Source organism: Oryx dammah, unplaced genomic scaffold (genome assembly GCF_014754425.2).
Source record: "Oryx dammah isolate SB20612 unplaced genomic scaffold, SCBI_Odam_1.1 HiC_scaffold_25, whole genome shotgun sequence".
In the NCBI taxonomy this organism is placed as follows: Eukaryota; Metazoa; Chordata; class Mammalia; order Artiodactyla; family Bovidae; genus Oryx; species Oryx dammah.
Window position 1 is genome coordinate 14026667 of NW_024070209.1, and position 18081 is coordinate 14044747.

Sequence of the window (18081 nt, forward strand, 5' to 3'; positions counted from 1 at the left end):
CGACCTTAAGAGAGTATTCCGGTCCAATCCTTTCATTTTGCAGTAAAATGAAGCACAGAAAAGGGAAGTGACAGTCTAAGGTCACAAAGACAGAGAAACAGCTGGGGTGAGAACTCAGGGTCCTTGGCTGTTTTTTCTCCAGCTGACCTTAATTTGAGTAGCCTCATTTCTAGATGGGAACCACTGGGTTCAATTGAAGATTTGTAAGCCCGATCTTTTCTTAATGCACAGAGGAAGAGGAAGACACTGGCACATTGTAGGTACTGAATAATTGGGTTGGTTGGTTTTTGCTTTTATGGATTAATCTTACTTTATGCAACTTAAGAAGGTTAAACTCATGGGACTTCCCTGGTGGTCCAGTGGCTAAGACTGCACTCTCAATGCAGGGAACCTGGGTTCGATCCCTGGTCAGGGAACTAGATCCCACACACAGCAACTAAAAGATCCTGTGTATCACAACTAAGACTCAGCGCAGCCAAATAAGTAAATAAAATTTTTTTAAAAGAAGACAATTCAAGTAATGAATTTCTCTCTTTATTCTCTCCAATGACGTAATCAGAGGTTTGAATTGCACCCCACTGTCCCATTGCAAATCTGAGTGTGGATCTGAGGTTATAATATGATGTTTACTGAATCAAAGGAAAGGCTTTTTGAGGAAGACACACAGACTTAGAGTAATTCTGTTTTAAGCTTCTGGAGGCATGTGAGAATCTTCTCTGAAGGAAAGACACTGTCAACACTTGAGCATATACAAGCTGTCCAGGGAGTTAGGACACAGCACAAGTACTTCCTACATCTATTTCAAATACGTGATTAAAACAGACACGAAATGATGCTAATTGCCTATTAGCCATTTGGGCCTAGTAGTTTTGAATTTGCTTATCATCAAGATTATAAATCATATTTTTATCAAAATCTTCCAATTCATTCAATGTTTTTCCAACCACCATCCTGAGGAATAACACCTCTGTCATCCTGAAACTTTCACAGATTCATGTTCTGCAGGGCAAGTTTCATCTTTCATGGAATCCCCAGGGTAGCATAAGAAGACTCCTATGGGGCTTCTTCTTCAGACCCTCAGAGACCAGGGTTTACAGTTTTCTGGTACACAAGTGACACACTAGGAAGGAACAAAAGAGAACTGATTGAAGGGTCTTTCTACAGCTCAGGACACTGTGCCACATCCCGTCACTGCCAACCACTATCCCCAGACCAAACACCACTCTGCAGTCCCAGCTGCGGGGAATGCCTCCAGGGCAGGACCCCATAATATCCTGGTCATTCATTAATTTTCACTGTACACATTCCATGTGTCAAGCACTGTGGCAGACTCTGGAGATACAGGGATGACCAGATACAGAGTGGTCCTTTCTCACATGGCACTCACAGTTCTTCAAAAGCCCAACTGGCTCATGGATCAGCTGCTCATGAAAATCCATAGCAGGGATTTAAAAATCCCTGCTGTGTTGCAGCATAGCCAAGGCACTTGGGTTAGAATCTTTGCTTGAGTCCGGGGCCTCAGAGGGAGGGGCTCATCAGATCACTGACTTCTGCATCAGATCACTGACTTCTGCATGAGAGGGTTTGCAAGGAGCCAACTTTGCAATCTCTGTGAGCTTACTGGGAGCCATGCAGCAGCTCTGTTCTCAGAGAAGGTGGGTTTGGATTACTGTCAGCCCCGAGGCCATGGTGGGAAGGTTCTGGGCTACAGCGAGCTTGCTGCACAGTTGTAGGCATCCTTGCTGCCTGGGAGCCCCGCACGTGGTCTGTGTGTGTCTCACCCTGAAGCCAAAGCTATTACAAAACTTGAAGGGCCGCCTGATTGGAGACCCATCCGCCTCCCTCACCCTCTGTGCTGACTGCAGATCTGCCTGTCTCTAGGGACTCTCCTGTACCTTCCCCCTCTGAAACCCAAAATGTCTATCAAATTTCCTATCAAATACCCAGAAGGAGATCCAACTTGGGTATCAGGAAGAATCTGGTTCTGCTAACTCAACAGAGGCTGCAAAAGCCTTTGGAGAGTGAGTGCAAGGCCCACTCAGCCCAACTCAGAGACTGGGCTTCTTCTGAGGCTCCGACAGTGGACGAATCTGTCCTGGCACAGTCTCCTTTCACTGGCATTGTCCCCCACAAGTATCACACAGGGACTTCCCCAAATGATTCCAGAGACCATGGCGTTCACTGCTACACACACCTCCAAGGCAGTAAGCAGTCACCACACAGGGCAATCAGCTGGTGTCCACAAAGGCTGTGATGTCTCCCAGGGCACCCACGCATCCCTGGCATCAGCATGGCACAGGGCCATCACAGAACAAAAGTGCTCCATCTCACAAGTTCATTTTTTTCCCTCTCCGTCTCCTTAGTACCTCACACAGTGTCTTTAACAAAGAAGGGTCTCAAAAATGCCACTGGTGGACACTAAAGATCAGGCTCTTCTGGAGTTTTATCCATTACCCTCATCTTTATGGAAATAATGGAATCAGTGGGTGATAAGTGCATCACACAGCCCTCTTTCCTCTCAGGAGGCCCAGCCCAAGCTGCAGCTTCAAGGGGATTCTTGTTATCTTCCTGCAAGTTGGAGGCGGTGCCTCATGGCAGAAGGCGGTGTGGACCCATGGATTCCCAGCCTAACACACAGGAAGGCTGAGAGACAGCCTAACATCTCAGCCCTCCCCCTGCAGCAGAACTTTCCCCGGCCTGTGGCTCCACCTCCCTGGACTGCGGGGCCCTCGTACCAGAGTGGTGAACTTGTCTACGCAGGCATTGCGGATCTTCTCCGGGGTGGCAGGGCTATCTAGCCGGAAGAGCTCCTTCACGTTACCATCTGTGTGCTGAGCTCGAGCTGCGCGGATGGCATCCTTGATGGCAAAGAAGATGGAGGCGCCCAGGAAGAGGGGCGGCTCCCCGACTGCCTGAGTGGACAAGAGCAGAGCAAAGACAGGAAATCAAGGGAGGGCCAGTCTCCACAGCAGCAGGGCTGGAGACCCCGGGGACCCCAGAGCAAGGCAGGAACTCAAAACTAAACAGGGGCCGAGAATAAGCAGTCTAATAAATGATTCCTCCTTGTGGGCACATGTCTTTTAAATTTCACTGTATGATTTTCTCTGATGACACCATGCGAAAGTTGTATAAAGCATTATATTTTACAGACAAAAAAAAATCTGATCCTCTCCTCATAGCAATAAACCTCAGGGAATAATCTACCTGCAACTCTGTCACCAATATTTACAGTCACCATAATTATACTTACAAATTGCTGAAACAGAGGCATCATGACCAACAGGACGGAAACTATTTTCTAGCAAAGGTGGTTTCATCCCCCAAAGCATAGATCAGAGACTGCCCATAACAGAGTCAGCAGGGAGACTTGTTAAAAATGCAGGCCTGGGCTTCCCTCATGGTCCAGTGGTTAAGAATCCACCCACCAATGCAGGGGTGGGTTCCATCCCTGGTCTGGGAAGATCACACATGCTGTGGGGCAACTAAGCCCATGCAACATAGTCACTGAGCCTGTCCTCTAGAGCCCGGGCACTGCAGGTAGAGAGCAGCCCCCACTCTCTGCAACGAGAGAAAGCCCACACAGAAACGAAGACCCAGGGAAGCCAAATATAATTGTTTTTTTAAATGCAGGTTTAAGGACCCTACCCCAAGCCTACTGAATCAAAATTTCTAAGGGTGAGGCCCATGGAGCTACCTTTCTATCCTGAGCCCCCAGTGACCCGACACATGGCTAAAGTGTGAGAGCCAACGGCAAGGACCACAAGTGTTCCAGGCCCTCCCACTGGAAAGTAAACTGAGATGTGTCTTGTTGATTACAAATAATTATCTGTCTTCCTTCTTAGACCAACAACTGTATCAATCAGTTTTAATGAATTTTATTAACTGTTTTTCATACTTATTGGGGACATGGAGGAAACAGAGGGTAGTAATAACCAGCCAGGCATGCTGATCAAGCCTTAAGGTCTAGTGGCAGTCATTGAAGGAGGTGAAAGTGTGTGCACAGGGGAATGGGCTGATTCTCAAGAGACGACAGGGGTGCAGGACCTGCGAGAGCATCTCTGGGATCAAGCCTCAGGGATGCACACCAGAGATGTGGGTGTAGGTCAGGACTTGAGCTATAAGACTGACCTAAGGAATCCCTCTGAGTACACCCCGAAAGCTGGCTTAAATGACAGGGAGGTGGTGGGTCATCCTCAACCCAGTGCCCTATGCTCCTGGACGGGTCTGCTCACCATCCCCCTCACCCCACCTCCAGCCCCGCCCACTCATCATCTGCCCCAGGCTCCTGTCAGGCTTCTCTCTCTCTCTTCCATGCAAGCTCCCTGCAGACCCCCATGGCGGGTGGTTTCCCACAGTGCAGACGGGAAGGCAGCACAGACCCAGGGCAGCGGTACCTTGGAGGCATAGATGGCCTTCTTGTTGGGGCAGTCGCAAAGCAGGGACACCCTAAACTCTGTGGGGATGCTGCCAAACGCGGGGATCTTGTAGGTGCTGGGGCCGCGGGTGTGCAGGCTCCCCTCGGGGGAGTAGTGTAGTTCCTCCAGGGTGAAGAGGCCCAGGCCCTGGACAAATGCCCCTTCCACCTGCAGGACAGACAGAAACCATGGCTACCCTGCCTCCCGCCCCCCCGTCCAAAGACAGGTGCTGCTTCCCACAGCAGGCACCAAGCCCCACCAGCCCAGGGGAACTGGAGAGAAGATGAAAACAGCCCCCTACTGTTTCCTTCCCCGGCTCCTGCCCCAGCCTGGGATAACTGATCTGGGCCTTTGCCAGCATTGGTGTAGGCAGAGCAAAGGCAGGGACACTGAAATCGGTTTCCGAACTTGTCAGCGGCTCCAGCAGTGGTAGGCGTAATTTCCTAGGAAACCTACTTCAGGGCCGATGCAGAGTTCCTTCCATGATGCCACAGGAGAAACGGCACCCCCGAGCTGAGAAGTGAGCTCATGGGGTTATGGGGGCTGAGGGTGTCCCTCAGGGGACCACTACTTGCCGTGTACTGAGAGGGACCATGCATTTTGGGGCAGTCCCACAAGACAGGTTGTGAAGATCCCCTGGGGGAAGGCATGGCAACTCATTCCAGTATTCTTGTCTGGAGAATCCCCATGGACCGAGGAGCCTGGCAGGCTACAGTCCACGGGGTTGCAGAGTGGGACACAACTGAGTGACTAAGCACATAGAACAAGACGGGACTTTCTTGGTTAGTAGATTCCAGGCTTTTTGAACTCCCAGTCCTGCCTGCCCTCTGGGAGAAGACGGCCCCTGCTGCAGCTCACAGATCTCTTGAAGGGCACGTGCCCTCTGCTGGCCCACGCGTCTGCTCTTCCAGCCTCACTGCTCAGAATCACGGTATGTGGCACCATCACAGCTTAAGTGTGTTCAGAAGGAGACCAGACGCTGAGCATCTCTGTGTCTGCTATGCCAAGCTCAGTGCCTGCCTATAGGAGGGGCTCCCCATACCATTGTTCAATGACTTAAAAAACAGATTTATGACTAAGTTTCCATATATATATACTCAGTGATTGTCCAGTTTTGGGAAATACAGTGAACCTTTTCTACGGCATGTTCAATACGTCGGTTCTTGATTCCTCCCCCTGACTCTGTTCTACCTGCTCTACTCAATATTCTCATATTTTCCCAAAGTGACTTTCTTCCAGCCATCCCTTTATTCCTCTTGCTGGAACTTGGGGTGGACTCTCTACAACCTCAGGCTTGGTAGCATTTACTTGCTAGAGTACAACAGCCATCATCAGTGGAAGAGGAATAAAGAGGGAGAAGATGCCTCTGCCCTGAGATCCCACTGCCTACACACTGAACTCAAATTCAATCTTCACTCCCCTCGGTGCCATGTGTGTGTTTGAATATTCAGTGTTCCCACTGCCCATCATCTAGGTTTCTGCCGTATGAATGCCCTTTTCAAGTTTATCCATGTGGGTTTGTCTTTTGCCTCAGGAACTGGGTGGACTCTCATCCACTAAATCCCACTCTCAGGGGGACTCAGTTGGCACCATGCTCAGACCTCCTTAAGTTAACAGCGGGGAGACAGTATGACCAGGGATCCTAGGAGGCAGTGGGGCACAGCAGTGGCCAAGTCCCTCACCACCCGGATCCCCCAGGAGTCTTACCTGTCCAATATCGATGGCAGGGTTCAGACTGGAGCCAACATCCATGACGATGTCTGTGCGGAGGTTCTAGAATGGATAGCAAAACAAAAGCGGTTTGAGAAGAAAGGGATGTATGGAGTAACAGATGGGTCATGGCAACTCTTAGGTTATTAAGAGCAACATGAATAGTTCTTTCCCAAGCAGGGCGCTCCAGGCACCCTCAGGCAGCAGTGTGAGTAGGAAGGGCAGGCACGCAGCTTCCTGGGGCTTTGAACCTGAGTCCAGGTCAATCATGTAAGAAGGGCACTGACAAGTTACATTCTATGGGCTGAACGCAGCCCATCCCCTGCTTTTGTGGAACTCGTGAGCTAATAATGTTTTTCATGTTTTTAAATGACTGACAAAAATAAAAAGAATATGTTGTGACCTGAAAACGATATGAAAATCACATTCCAGGTGCATAAATTACATTTTGTGGGAACACATTCACGCTCATCTCTTTGCATACATTCCTATCTATTTTCCTACTACAGGATAGAGTGGAATAACTGAGGCAGAGTCTCTGTGGCCCAGAAAATCTAAAATATTTACTTTTTGGTTCTTTACAGGAAGTTTGCCAGGCCATGACTTAGCACACTATTTTCCCAACCAGAAAGTTCATCCCTCTGCTCTTTGTATTACAGTTTTAGATGTTTCTCTTTTCTCCTTTCATACTAACGTTTTGCAAACTTCTCACCTTATGATCCCCTGTCAAGCAGTCAATTTCCACTTCTGAGCAAGCCACCCCGTAGGTGAAATAGTGGAAGGCATTCCCTGAGTTGGTCTCAAAGCTGTAGCCCAGGTTGGGAGTCCTAGGGAGAAAAGAAAATATCGCATATGAATAAGAGGGACATGTCCCCCCTCCCATAAATCTTAAGACCCTAAAGGCTTTATTTTTTATTCAGCTGTTCTTTAAAAAGTCTGTGAGTTCTGAACACTTAGAACCTGTCCGTGAAACCCCTGCATGCCCGAGCATCTTGCCCCTTGTCTCTGCTCCATTTTGCCAATGGCCTTCATATGAATCATTCTGCAGAGCTGAGAGGTGCAGGGTCCCAGCATACCGGCTTTTATGTGGTAGAAACAGAGGTGACAGGTTTGCCTGAGCTCATGGAGGACGTGCAAGTCACGCTCCAAATGATCTACTGAATTAGAATTAAAGATCTCAGAACCAAAGGTTCCTTCTGGGCTGGCTCCTGGGCTGTTCATACAAGCTCACCTGGGGCTGCTCACCTTTCTCAAGGTGAAAGGTAACAAGATCAGTAACCCATGCCAACACGGGTGCAGCCACCTGGTATTACTCTTCATCTATGGACCCCTCCTAAGTTTCAACAGATGATTTGAGCAAAGTGTTGTTAAAAGAAGCAGATGTTCTCTTTTACATTCTTTTTCTTTTTGTTTCTATTCCTTTAAAAAAATTTACCAGCAAGTTTATTCTAGCATTTGGTGTTAGGTTTTAGACTTGGTTCATTTCTTTTTTTTTTTTTTAATTTCTTTATGTTAATTGAAGGATAATTGCTTTACAGAATTTTGTTGTTTTCTGCCAAATATCAACATGACCTTTTTTTTTCAATCCTGACTGTCTTATGATTCCAATTTTGCATGAGTTACATTGGTTGTGTGTGTGTATTCTCTGTTTATAGTACTCTGTACCTGAGCTATTCTATACCTTACACAGAAAGAATAATGTGAGCTGATGTGATAAGAATTTGCATGAAAACCAAAACCAATACAGGGCTGAGGGAAAAGGCTTCTCCCAAGAGATGGCCATTCTTTGACCTCTAACCTTATCAAGTTCATCTGGGTGTTCCCTGATAAAACTCAAGTTCTATAAACTCTAACAATGAAATAGGAACTTATAAGAAAATCTTCATTAGTTTGTGTTTGTGTAAGTCAAATATTACATAACCAGGAAGTACTGGCAAAACATTGCTTTGCCCTAAAAAATACATATATATATTTATATTACATATATAGTCTATATATTTATAAATTTTCACACAAGACCTTTTAAAGCAAACATTGAACTATTTTTCACATCCACTGATCCGTGAAAGAAAAGGTCTTAGATTTCCCAGAGAAAGCTAAAACATTAGTGCTAACAGTAAATATGATCATTTCTTTTCACAGCTTCTAGATCAGACAGGCAGGGCCTCTGCTGAAACAGGGTCTCACTGAATTTTCAAGTTCCAGAAGATGCTTTTTTCTAAATCTCATTTTGTGTTCCACTTTACATTTTGTAACAAGATCACATGCTCTAGATCCTCCTCTCATTCTTTTGCGGGAGAGCCTGCTTAAAGCAATCCGACGCATAGCCCAAAGTAACACACATGGGTAACCCTCAGAACACCAGGCGCCCCTGGTTCTTACAGGAGAATGCTGAGGGGCATGGCTGGTGATGGACCCATTATGTCATAAAAGGAGACAGGTTCAGAGAGGGACCAGTGACCCCCCTCCCCCAAGTGGAATAGTGCACTTTAAGACCAGAACTAGAACAGAGGTCTTTTGATACGACAGCTCATGCTTTTGGCACACAGTTTGGTAAGCTCACGTATTTCAGGGCACCTTCAATACACTGAAGTTAGTGGAAGTCCATTGGAGAGAGAAGCTTTTGGTGGACCTGCTCTCTCCTGACCAAAGGCTGACAGAGTGCAGTGCTGGAGAGGCCTGCAGAGGTTAGGATGACAACTCATTGTGAGAGGGGCAAGGTCAGCCCCTTACTTACCTGTAAAACCCAGTGCTGGACAAGCTCACTCTATCCTGGTAGGCAGCCATGACCTGAGGAGAGGGAATGGCCATCAGGAAGGCGGAAGCATGGCTTCCAGGAACCCCAGCCCGGCACTAAGCTTTCATGAGCTCCTCCTCCTCACCTGGAACTGATCAGCTTTTTTTCAATAGTGGCTCTCGCTTCCACATGGCACCTCCTGCTCTTCACCACCACCCATGCACTAGGCCCTGGTCATCTGAAGCCTGGAGCACCACAGTAGCCTCTTACCTGGTCTTCCAGCTTCAAGTCACCTCCCTCCTCGCCATGTAGCCCAGTCCAGTCAGAGGGATCATCTTAACACACCACACAGTCCTTGTCACTCACCTACTCTAGAGCTTTCCATGATTGTCACTCACCTACTCTAGAGCTTTCCATGATTCCACATTGTGTACAGAGCCACTGAGCAAATGCCTGACAGTAAGGATTCCAGTCTCCTCTATGGCTTTCAGTAACACACACATCGTTGCTACTCCAATCAAAACTCCAGCATTAACTCTCTCCCAGTCCTTCTGATCCCTATACTTCTGCACCTTCATTTATGTGCTTCCTCTGCTGTATCTGTCCAGATCCTTTTCTTCCCTCAACAATCAGCTCAAGCTTGCCTCTTCATCCACCTCTCCTGTGATGACTCCCTACTCTGGCCATTACAACAGCAACTCTGTACAATGCTCATTCCTTACTTAACATATTAGCCTTGTGTTCTATTAATAAAGTTGTTCACCTCTCCATCCACTCTATCTCTTTAGTCATTGCAGACAGTGACTTCAGCCATGAAATTAAAAGATTCTTGCTCCTTGGAAGAAAGCTATGACAAACCTAGACAGTGTATCAAAAGGCAGAGACGTCACTCTGCCGACAAAGGTCTGTATAGTCAAAGCTATAGTTTTTCCAGTAGTTGTGTACGGATGTGAGAGTTAGACCATAAAGAAGGCTGAGCATTGAAGAATTGATGCTTTCGAACTATATGCTGGAGAAGACTCTCACCGAGAGTCCCTTGGACAGCAAGGAGCTCAAACCAGTCACTCCTAAAGGGAATCAGTCCTGAATATTCACTGGAAGGACTGATGCTGAACTCCAATACTTTGGCCACTGATGTAAAGAGCTGACTCACTGGAAAAGACCCTGATGCTGGGGAAGATTGAAGGCAGGAGGAGAAGGGGATAATAGAGAATGAGATAATTGGATGGTATCACTGACTCAATGGACATGAGTTTGAGCAAACTCCAGGAGACGGTGAAGGACAGGGAAGCCTGGTGTACAGCAGTCCATGCGGTTTCAAAGAGTCGGACATGACTTAGCAATCGAACAACTACATAATAAAATTTTATTTTTTTCTTCCTTCCTTCTTTTCTTCCTCACTTTCAATATTCACAGCTCTAAATTTAATTTGTTGTTGATGTGACTTGCATCATGATCATTGTCAACTACCAAGCACTTTATTATATAAAAGATGCTATTAAGTCCTTTGCAGACCCTGCCTTATTTAATGTTCAGTACAACCCTATTAGATAAGTACTATTATTATATTCATTTTACAGATGAGAAAACTAAAGTTTACAGAAAGAATTTCTCTAGGATCTTTACTATATGACATCAAATATATACATAGATAGTAGTGGTGGCAGTAATAGCTTGTCTTTTTTAATACAGTACAGACACTAAAGAGCTTTGATGTCTGTTATGTCCCAGTCACACTCTTCTGATAAAACCCTTTTGGAGGGTTACCTGCTTATAAGGAACACTAGACTACATGGCCAGGGGATGAAGACAAAGCCCAGGTCAACAGATTGTAGAGACTGTCGTTGAAAACACTGACATTGCCTTACAAATCCATGCTAAAACCCACACTACCAAAATCAACCCACATTCACGTGGTATCTATGAGTGTGTACAGGGAAGGGCAGGTTGCGTGAGACACAAGATGAGTAGGTCTAGGAGTAAAAGCTTCTTTTCTTTGACTCTTTTGAGGGAGACTTGTACAATCTGAGTTGGTTCATGTGTGGTCACATTTTATGGGTTACTATTGTATCCAGTCCTTTCATTGCAACATGAGGGGAAGGTCAAGTGGGGCCACCATTGCATGTTTGCTGGTGGGCGGAGCCGAGTCTCCCACCTGAGAGACGTTTCCTGGCAGCTTCCCTCTGAGGGTTTCTGACGTGCAAGCTTCTAAACCAGAAATCAGAGACCTGGGCTCATTCCTCTCATGAGTGCTTGTATCACTCCTAAAATCACAGGGATGATATAAATTTGGGGGTAATGTCTTTTGGAGTTTCCCAGGTGGCTCAGTGGTAAAGAATCTTCCTGCCAAGCAGGAGACATGGGTTCGATCCCTGGGTCAGGAAGATCCCCTGGAGGAGGGCATGGCAACACACTCCAGGTGCCTTGCCTGGGAAATCCCATGGACCGAGGCGCCTGGCAGGCTATAGTTGCAGAGTCGGACACAAGTGAAGTGACTGAGCATGGACACAATGTCTTTATCCCTGTTTCTTCACAGACAAGAGTCTCTGTGGACCCAGACACCAGAGCTGGGTAATGCGGGAGGCTCCTGGGGCAGCCCTCTCAGAAATGGAGGTTTGAAGAAAATGAGACTCTAAGACTGCAGATGAATGGGATGTGGGATGAGCTCTGAGGGAAGAATTCTCAGTGAGGCAGGAGTAGCAGTCACCCCCATCTTCTGATGCTGAGGGCAAGTGAGCCCCAGGTCCCTCAGGGCTGTCAAGATCTTGGATCAAAAATTCTCAAGTGACTTCCCTCAACTATGAACGTTGTAGAGAAGGGGGCCAGCAAGGCTGAACATTTGCTTCTCCTGTGAAAGCATACAGACACCTCAACTTCTCTTTGCCTTTGTGACTAGATCCTGACGACTTCTTCCTGCCCAGGGTCGGGGACACAGCCCTGCTCTTAATTTCTCTTTTGTCCTCAAACTTACCCAGTCTTCCCAGGAGCCATCAGGATTCTTTCTCTTGAAGGGTTCCAACCTTTTCAGGATGGTCTGGCAAGCTTCCTAAAGAAGACAGCCCACATGGCAGACACATCAGTCCTCTGCATTCCCCAACTCAAGCAAACCCTGAGGTTCTCCAAGCAGTGCTGTGCCCAGAGTGCCGCTCAGACAGCCACGCCACCCTCTCAGGAATGTCCTAGGCCCAGGGTAGGAGCCACTGGCCCTTGTGCAGAGGGCACTTCACGACTCAGTCCTGAAGTTGACAAGAGGGGGAAACGCTGAGGGATCTCTAAGGAGGTGGCTTCTCCCTTCAAACTCCTTTGTCCGATGACATTACCCCCCTTGGGGCGGGGGGAAGCACGGGGTCTGACCTGGCTGACCCCCAATCAAGGTCCAATTTTGATCCACTGTCTCCTGCTCAGTTCTGCCACCAGCATGTGTGCCCTCCCAGAATCCCCCGCATTCCTCCAACCCCCTCCCCCTCCACGTTCATCCTTCCAGGCCCTGATGGAAGTCGTAATGGTTCCTGGGCTCCTCTTTTAGCTTGGTGTCCTCCTGGTGAAGAGAACCAGAGGCATGGCCACCGCCACAAGCCCGCAAGGGAGCCATTGCAGCTCCTATGTGGGGACTCTCCTGGCCCCCTGCCTTGGGCTGGCCCTCGGCTTGGCAGCCCCTGAGGCTCCTTACATAGATGGCCTGTCCATAGATGTCGGTACTGACGGAGGCGGCTGTGGGAGAGGAATTGGGCACCGTGTTAGTGCTCGTCTCGCTGATATAGATCTTAGAGGTGGGGATCTTCAGAGCTCTGCTGGCCACCTGCGAACAGAGAGGACACTACCTTCCAGGGAAGGGCCTGGCAGGGCTTGGCTGCCTTCTCCCCAAGGTGGGATTCAGATTCACTCTTAACAGGCAAGAAAATAATTTCATAAACCACAATTCTACTGAGGCTGCAATGTTCTCACGTCAGTCTGAATCTGAAGTAACACTTTATGGAGTGGTTTGGTTGGATTCAAAATATTCATAAACCTGATGGTGATGAATGATGCCTTTTAAAAACTAACCCTGGCTTTAAAAGATTCAGCTTGGCCCGTGCCGCCAAGCCAAGCAGGTGTGACAACTCTAATCCAGCTTCACTGAGAGGAGTCTCACATGTGTGAGGGGAGCCAGTTACCTTTAACACACACCTTACACACAGGCACAGAGCCCTTAAGTGCTGGTGATGGAAGTGGCCCGAATCATCACCAACACCTTTGCATAGATGGGGAAACTGAGGCCAAGAGGAGGAGCAGGCTTGCCCAAGGTCACATGTAAATAAGCAGCTGGGCAAGGGCCAGAACCTGGGCCTACCTCTGCTTCTGGGATGTGGCACTGCTCACTTTTTCACAGCATCTTACCTCCCCCAGACATCATGGTGCTGGGGAGGATGGACACTGTCTCCAGACTGCTCACCTGGACCATCTTGGTGTGAAGGCCTTGGCCCATCTCTGTGCCCCCATGGCTCACCAGCACGGAGCCATCTGTATATACGTGGATCAGAGCTCCTGCCTAAGGGAAGAGAAGAATGCCAAACACAAAATTCAGCAAATCCTAACTCAGTTTAAGGCCCAGGACTAAAAGTACTGGAGCCCAGGAAAAAGAAAACCAGCAGTAGCATTTTGAATAGAAACCTCAGACCAAAAAAAAAAAAAAAAAATCAAAGTAGTTTATATCTCATGATTTAATAATTTAGACCTTCAGTAGTTTGCAAAACTTAAAAAATATATCTCTCTGACACCCATCCTCAGAGAGAGGGCAGTCATATATATTTGTTCTGCTTCTCTAGACAAACAGATGGGATCCAAAAGGCAGAGCAGCTGTCCATAGTCCAATAGTCAGGAAAATAACAACTAGGCATTGACCCCAGGTCAAATAGGGATGTACAAATTCAATTTCATTTAAACAGCAGAGAGTTCCTCTGCTCAGCCCTGCTCCCACGACAATGTGTTCTTGTGTTGTGCTCAGTCATGTCTGACTCTTTGGAACCCCATGGACTGTAGCCTGCCAGGCTCCTCTGTCCATGGACTCTTCCAGACAAGAACCCTGGAATGGGTTGTCATTTCCTATTACAGGGGATCTTCCCCAATCCAGGGATCGAATCCGCATTGCTTTTTGTCTCCTGCATTGGCAGGCAGATCATTATGACCAATGTGCCACTTGGGAAGTCTTGCAACAGTGCAAACAGAGGGGAATGAGACCCCAGGGCAGTGAAGATGGACAAAATTATACAGAGCAATTACCTGATTTAGAAAAGGAATTGTGAAGCTTATTCCAAATTTGGTAGGAATTATGCACAATCCTCTCTTTTTCCAACAATTCTCCCTAGAGGAAAGAAAAAAAAAATCTCATAGCAACTTCTCCATCATATTCATGTCAGATTGGACATGTTTTATGCAATATCTTTGTAAAACTGGAACAAGGTGTCCTTGGAAGCGCCCACTCAGTCTTCGTCGTAACTGAGTTGTGCTTCGACTCGGCAAACAAAGTGAGAACAGTGGGCATTTGGGTTCTGGATCCTCCAGTGGAGCTGGAACAAAGCCCACCCTTGAAAGTCTGGACCTTAAAGAGTCATCACTCTGCTTCCCTGAGAGGGATCAGGATTGGGTCAGAGCGGTCTGGTGGTCTTGGACTGTGACGACGCCAGGAAAGAACTGTGGCTTGCTGATAATACTTCCTCTGTGCTGTATATTTGCTTATCCAAGTAACTCTGTGAGAGAGAGGCCAGCACAATTATCCCCACTCTGCAGATGATGAAGCTGAGAACCAAGGAGATGGAGTGACTATCAAGGTCACATTTATAGATTGGTGTCAGAGGCAGGCACATAACTATGGTGTTCTTAGTCCTGGGCCAAAGCATCGTCTGCCCAGAAGGCAGACAAACGTGTGAAGATGGACCACACTGCTATGATCCTGAGTGCTGTGGCTCGGGGGCCCCTGGGCTGCAGAACATTTCAGGATCTCAAAGAGATGGCTATGGATGAGTCAGCGAACGCAGCAGCCTTCTTAGTTATCTAGTAAGTTATTATTCTTGAGTTCAGCAAAAAGGCTATAAAATCTGAAACCCTAGAGAACCCCAGAAATGGCAACCCACTCCAGTGTTCTTGCCTGGAGAATCCCAGGGACTGGGGAGCCTGGTGGGCTGCCGTCTATGGGGTCGCAGAGAGTCGGACACGACTGACGTGACTTAGCAGCAGCAGCAGAGAACCCCAGAACGTCAGGCTCCTCCCCCGCGGTGCTTACTTGTTGAACTTGTCGACCTCACTCTTCCGAGCGTGATACTGAGAGCTCTTCAGGCACTCATCCCAGCACCTGGGCACGCTGAACCCCTCAAGCCGCTGGTTGAAGTGGGTCAGGTCCCCTTCTTTGTACAGGTTCTTCCGCCGCACCTTCCCAAGCAGAGAGACGCTGAGGCCGTGGCCGTGGCAAGAGACCAGGGGGGCGTAACGGGAAGTGGAGCTTCCCGCCTCTCCCCAGCGCCTGCCCATCCTCTACCCCGACGGAGATGTCCAAAATCCAAAGTAGGCTAAGCCCCTCTGACTTGTTCCTCCAAATTCCCAGCTTACTTCCTCTGCAGGCAGCCCACAGGTCACTGCAACTTCGCTCATCCAGTTCTCGGCAATGAACAGAGCCTGGGGCCCCCCAAAGCCCCGGAAGGCCGTGTTGGAGGGCAGGTTGGTCTTGCACAGCCGCCCAGTGCCCCGGATGTTGGGGATTTTATAGCAGTTGTCCATGTGGAATAGAGCTCGTTCCATTATCTGAAGCACACACAAGAAACCAGATTGGGAGAGAACAGTGCCTGTATCTCATTGGCTCCTCAAAAAAGGAGGCGAGCTTTCAGCGTCTGCACGCATCCCTGCCTTTGCCAGCCCCAGTCATCTGCTCTTCTGTGGGCCCACAGTGTTTTTTTTTTCCTGGGATATCACAGCAGTCTCCTTAGTGCACTCCTGGCCTGCGTCTCTTCCCTCTAATCTCTGCTTCGTACTAAAAGGTAAGATCATAGCAAGTCAAGCACTTGCTTCAGAGTGCCACTTGTTAACACCACAGTCAAGTCTGTATATCTTTAAGTGTGGAATTCAGGACACTTTCTGACCTTTCCCCAGTATATCTTTTATCCTCTTTTCTGATAGCCTGTTACTCTCACCTTAACGCCCCTCCCCACCATATCCACCTGCTAAAATCCTCATTACAGCTCCCACATGAGGAAGCCCCTCGCAGATCCTCTAGTTGGAATTGATCATATGCCTCTTTTAAAAAGTTGGTGATTTTATTCCCATTAAACTTGTACTACAAATAGTTCTAAGAATCTAATACTTCCATAAGTCATGCAATGCAAACCAGCAGCCCCTCCTTCCACTCCCCGGAAGCAACCACTTACTCTGTGAGTCATTTACATAGAGAAGTCTTCCACTTCTCTAAATAATGTGTTTACACTTCCATTTCTTGACTTGTTCAGTTTTAGACTTTTATACTGTTTTCCCATCATGGGAAAGGAGGATTTAATCCTCCCTCCCCCACCTCCGCCCCAACCCTCTTTCTCTTTGTACACGCCGGCCTCTTGTCTCCCACCATCCCTTTATAGTTATATATTGATCTGAGTAACAGTCCATTTAATAATTCTGTAAACATCACTTACAGTTGAACCCTGGAGTTATGTTAGAATTACTTCTCTCTTTATTGATAATATTTCCCCCTTGGAGCTAATAATTTTCTTTACTTTTTGCATTGGCTTTGTTTTCTATGCACATATTTCTTAAAAACTGTTTTCAATCTGTTCAAACATATTCGATTTTCTATCAAGTCTCATCTTTTTGAAGACATTGTTTCTGGAGTCTTCTGACCAACTTTGATTTAAATTGGCTGCCCCAGGCGTCTGTGGTGGTGCTTCCCTGGTGGCTCAGATGGTAAAGAGTTTGCTTGCAGTGCAGGAGACCTGGGTTTGATCCCTGCGTTGGGAAGATCCGGTGGAGAAGCAAATGGCAACCCACTCTAGTATTCTTGCCTTGAGAACTCCATGGACAAAAGAGCCTGGCATGCTACAGTCTGATGTGTCTGTTCAGCTGTCACTCACGGGTTTTCCCCTCACATTCATCCCAATTATTCCCTCTGCCTCTCTCCACATTGCATTTCCTTTTTCTAGATTCCATGTCTTTCCCTTTCTTAGTTTTACACCTTCATATTATTGGAGTACAACCTTCAATATCTTTCCAAAAAGAGTATATAAAGAGGTGCATTTTTGAGAACTTGCGTGTCTGAAATGTCTTTATTCTGCTTTCACTTTAAATTCATGATTTGGCTGTATATAGAATTCCAGGTTGGAAATAAATTTCTCGTTTACCCTCAGCATTTTGAAAGCATTAGCTCGCCAGTATTGAGAAATCTAATCAACACTTTTCCAATTCTTGGAATGAGTCCTGGTTTTGTCCTCCCTGGAAACTGTGAAATCTCCTTTGTCTCCAGGTTTTTGAAATTTCACAATAATGTAAATTAGCATAAGTCTATTTTCTTTTTTTTTAATTTTAAAAAATATTTTAAAATTTTATTTATTTACTTCATTGAAGGATAATTACTTTACAATATTGTGACGGTTTTTGTTATACATCAATGTGAATCGGTCAAACTGATGCAACCACTATGGAGAACAGTATGAAGATTCCTTAAAAATCCAGGAATAGAACTAACATAAGTCTATTTTCCATTATTGTGCTGGTTCCTGGATGGGCTCTCTTAGTCTCAAAATGTATGCCCACCAGTTTGGGAAATTTTCTTAAATTCCTTCTTAACAGTTTTCCTCCTCGCTCTTTTTTCTATTCTTTCTTTCTGAAGCTTCTATTATTTGGCTCTCCTGGATGGGTCCTCAGATTTTCTTGTATTTTCTCTACTATTTTCCCCATTGTTTTTAAGAGAGTGTCTTCAGTTTCTTTCAACCCTTCTACTTTCACAGTTTTGATTGACAAGACTTCATTTTTATTCTTGGACTGCTCAATTTTAATAGCATTCTGTTCTTTCTTTAAAGTGTAATGACTCATCTCTTTGATGAGCTAAGAGATAGCTTTTATTTGTTTGCTTCATTTTGGCTTTAGTTTGCTTCCCCATTTATAGTCTCTTTCCCACAGGTTGCTTTTCAGTCTTAGTCATTCTGGATGATTTTTATGTGTCTCAATTCCATTTTTTGCTTTTCCTTAGTACTTTGTCAATTGTAC

The 18081-nt window shown here is 46.8% G+C and overlaps 1 protein-coding gene across 4 annotated transcripts in view; it reads right to left on the reverse strand.

The window, feature by feature from the left end:
• Positions 1-512: 512 nt before the first annotated feature.
• The window catches only part of XDH (xanthine dehydrogenase), a 62030-nt gene continuing 44461 nt past the window's right edge, over positions 513-18081 (reverse strand). For all 4 annotated transcript variants that reach the window (XM_040224576.1, XM_040224574.1, XM_040224575.1 and 1 more), the window contains exons 25-36: positions 15445-15636; positions 15122-15267; positions 14122-14203; positions 13295-13390; positions 12533-12661; positions 11834-11908; positions 8863-8915; positions 6838-6952; positions 6123-6188; positions 4395-4583; positions 2736-2912; positions 513-1120 (exon numbers count right to left, since the gene is read on the reverse strand). In XM_040224576.1, the coding sequence (XP_040080510.1) occupies positions 1070-1120; positions 2736-2912; positions 4395-4583; positions 6123-6188; positions 6838-6952; positions 8863-8915; positions 11834-11908; positions 12533-12661; positions 13295-13390; positions 14122-14203; positions 15122-15267; positions 15445-15636 (1371 nt within the window). In that variant the 3' untranslated portion in view covers positions 513-1069. The remainder of the gene's footprint in view (positions 1121-2735; positions 2913-4394; positions 4584-6122; positions 6189-6837; positions 6953-8862; positions 8916-11833; positions 11909-12532; positions 12662-13294; positions 13391-14121; positions 14204-15121; positions 15268-15444; positions 15637-18081) is intronic.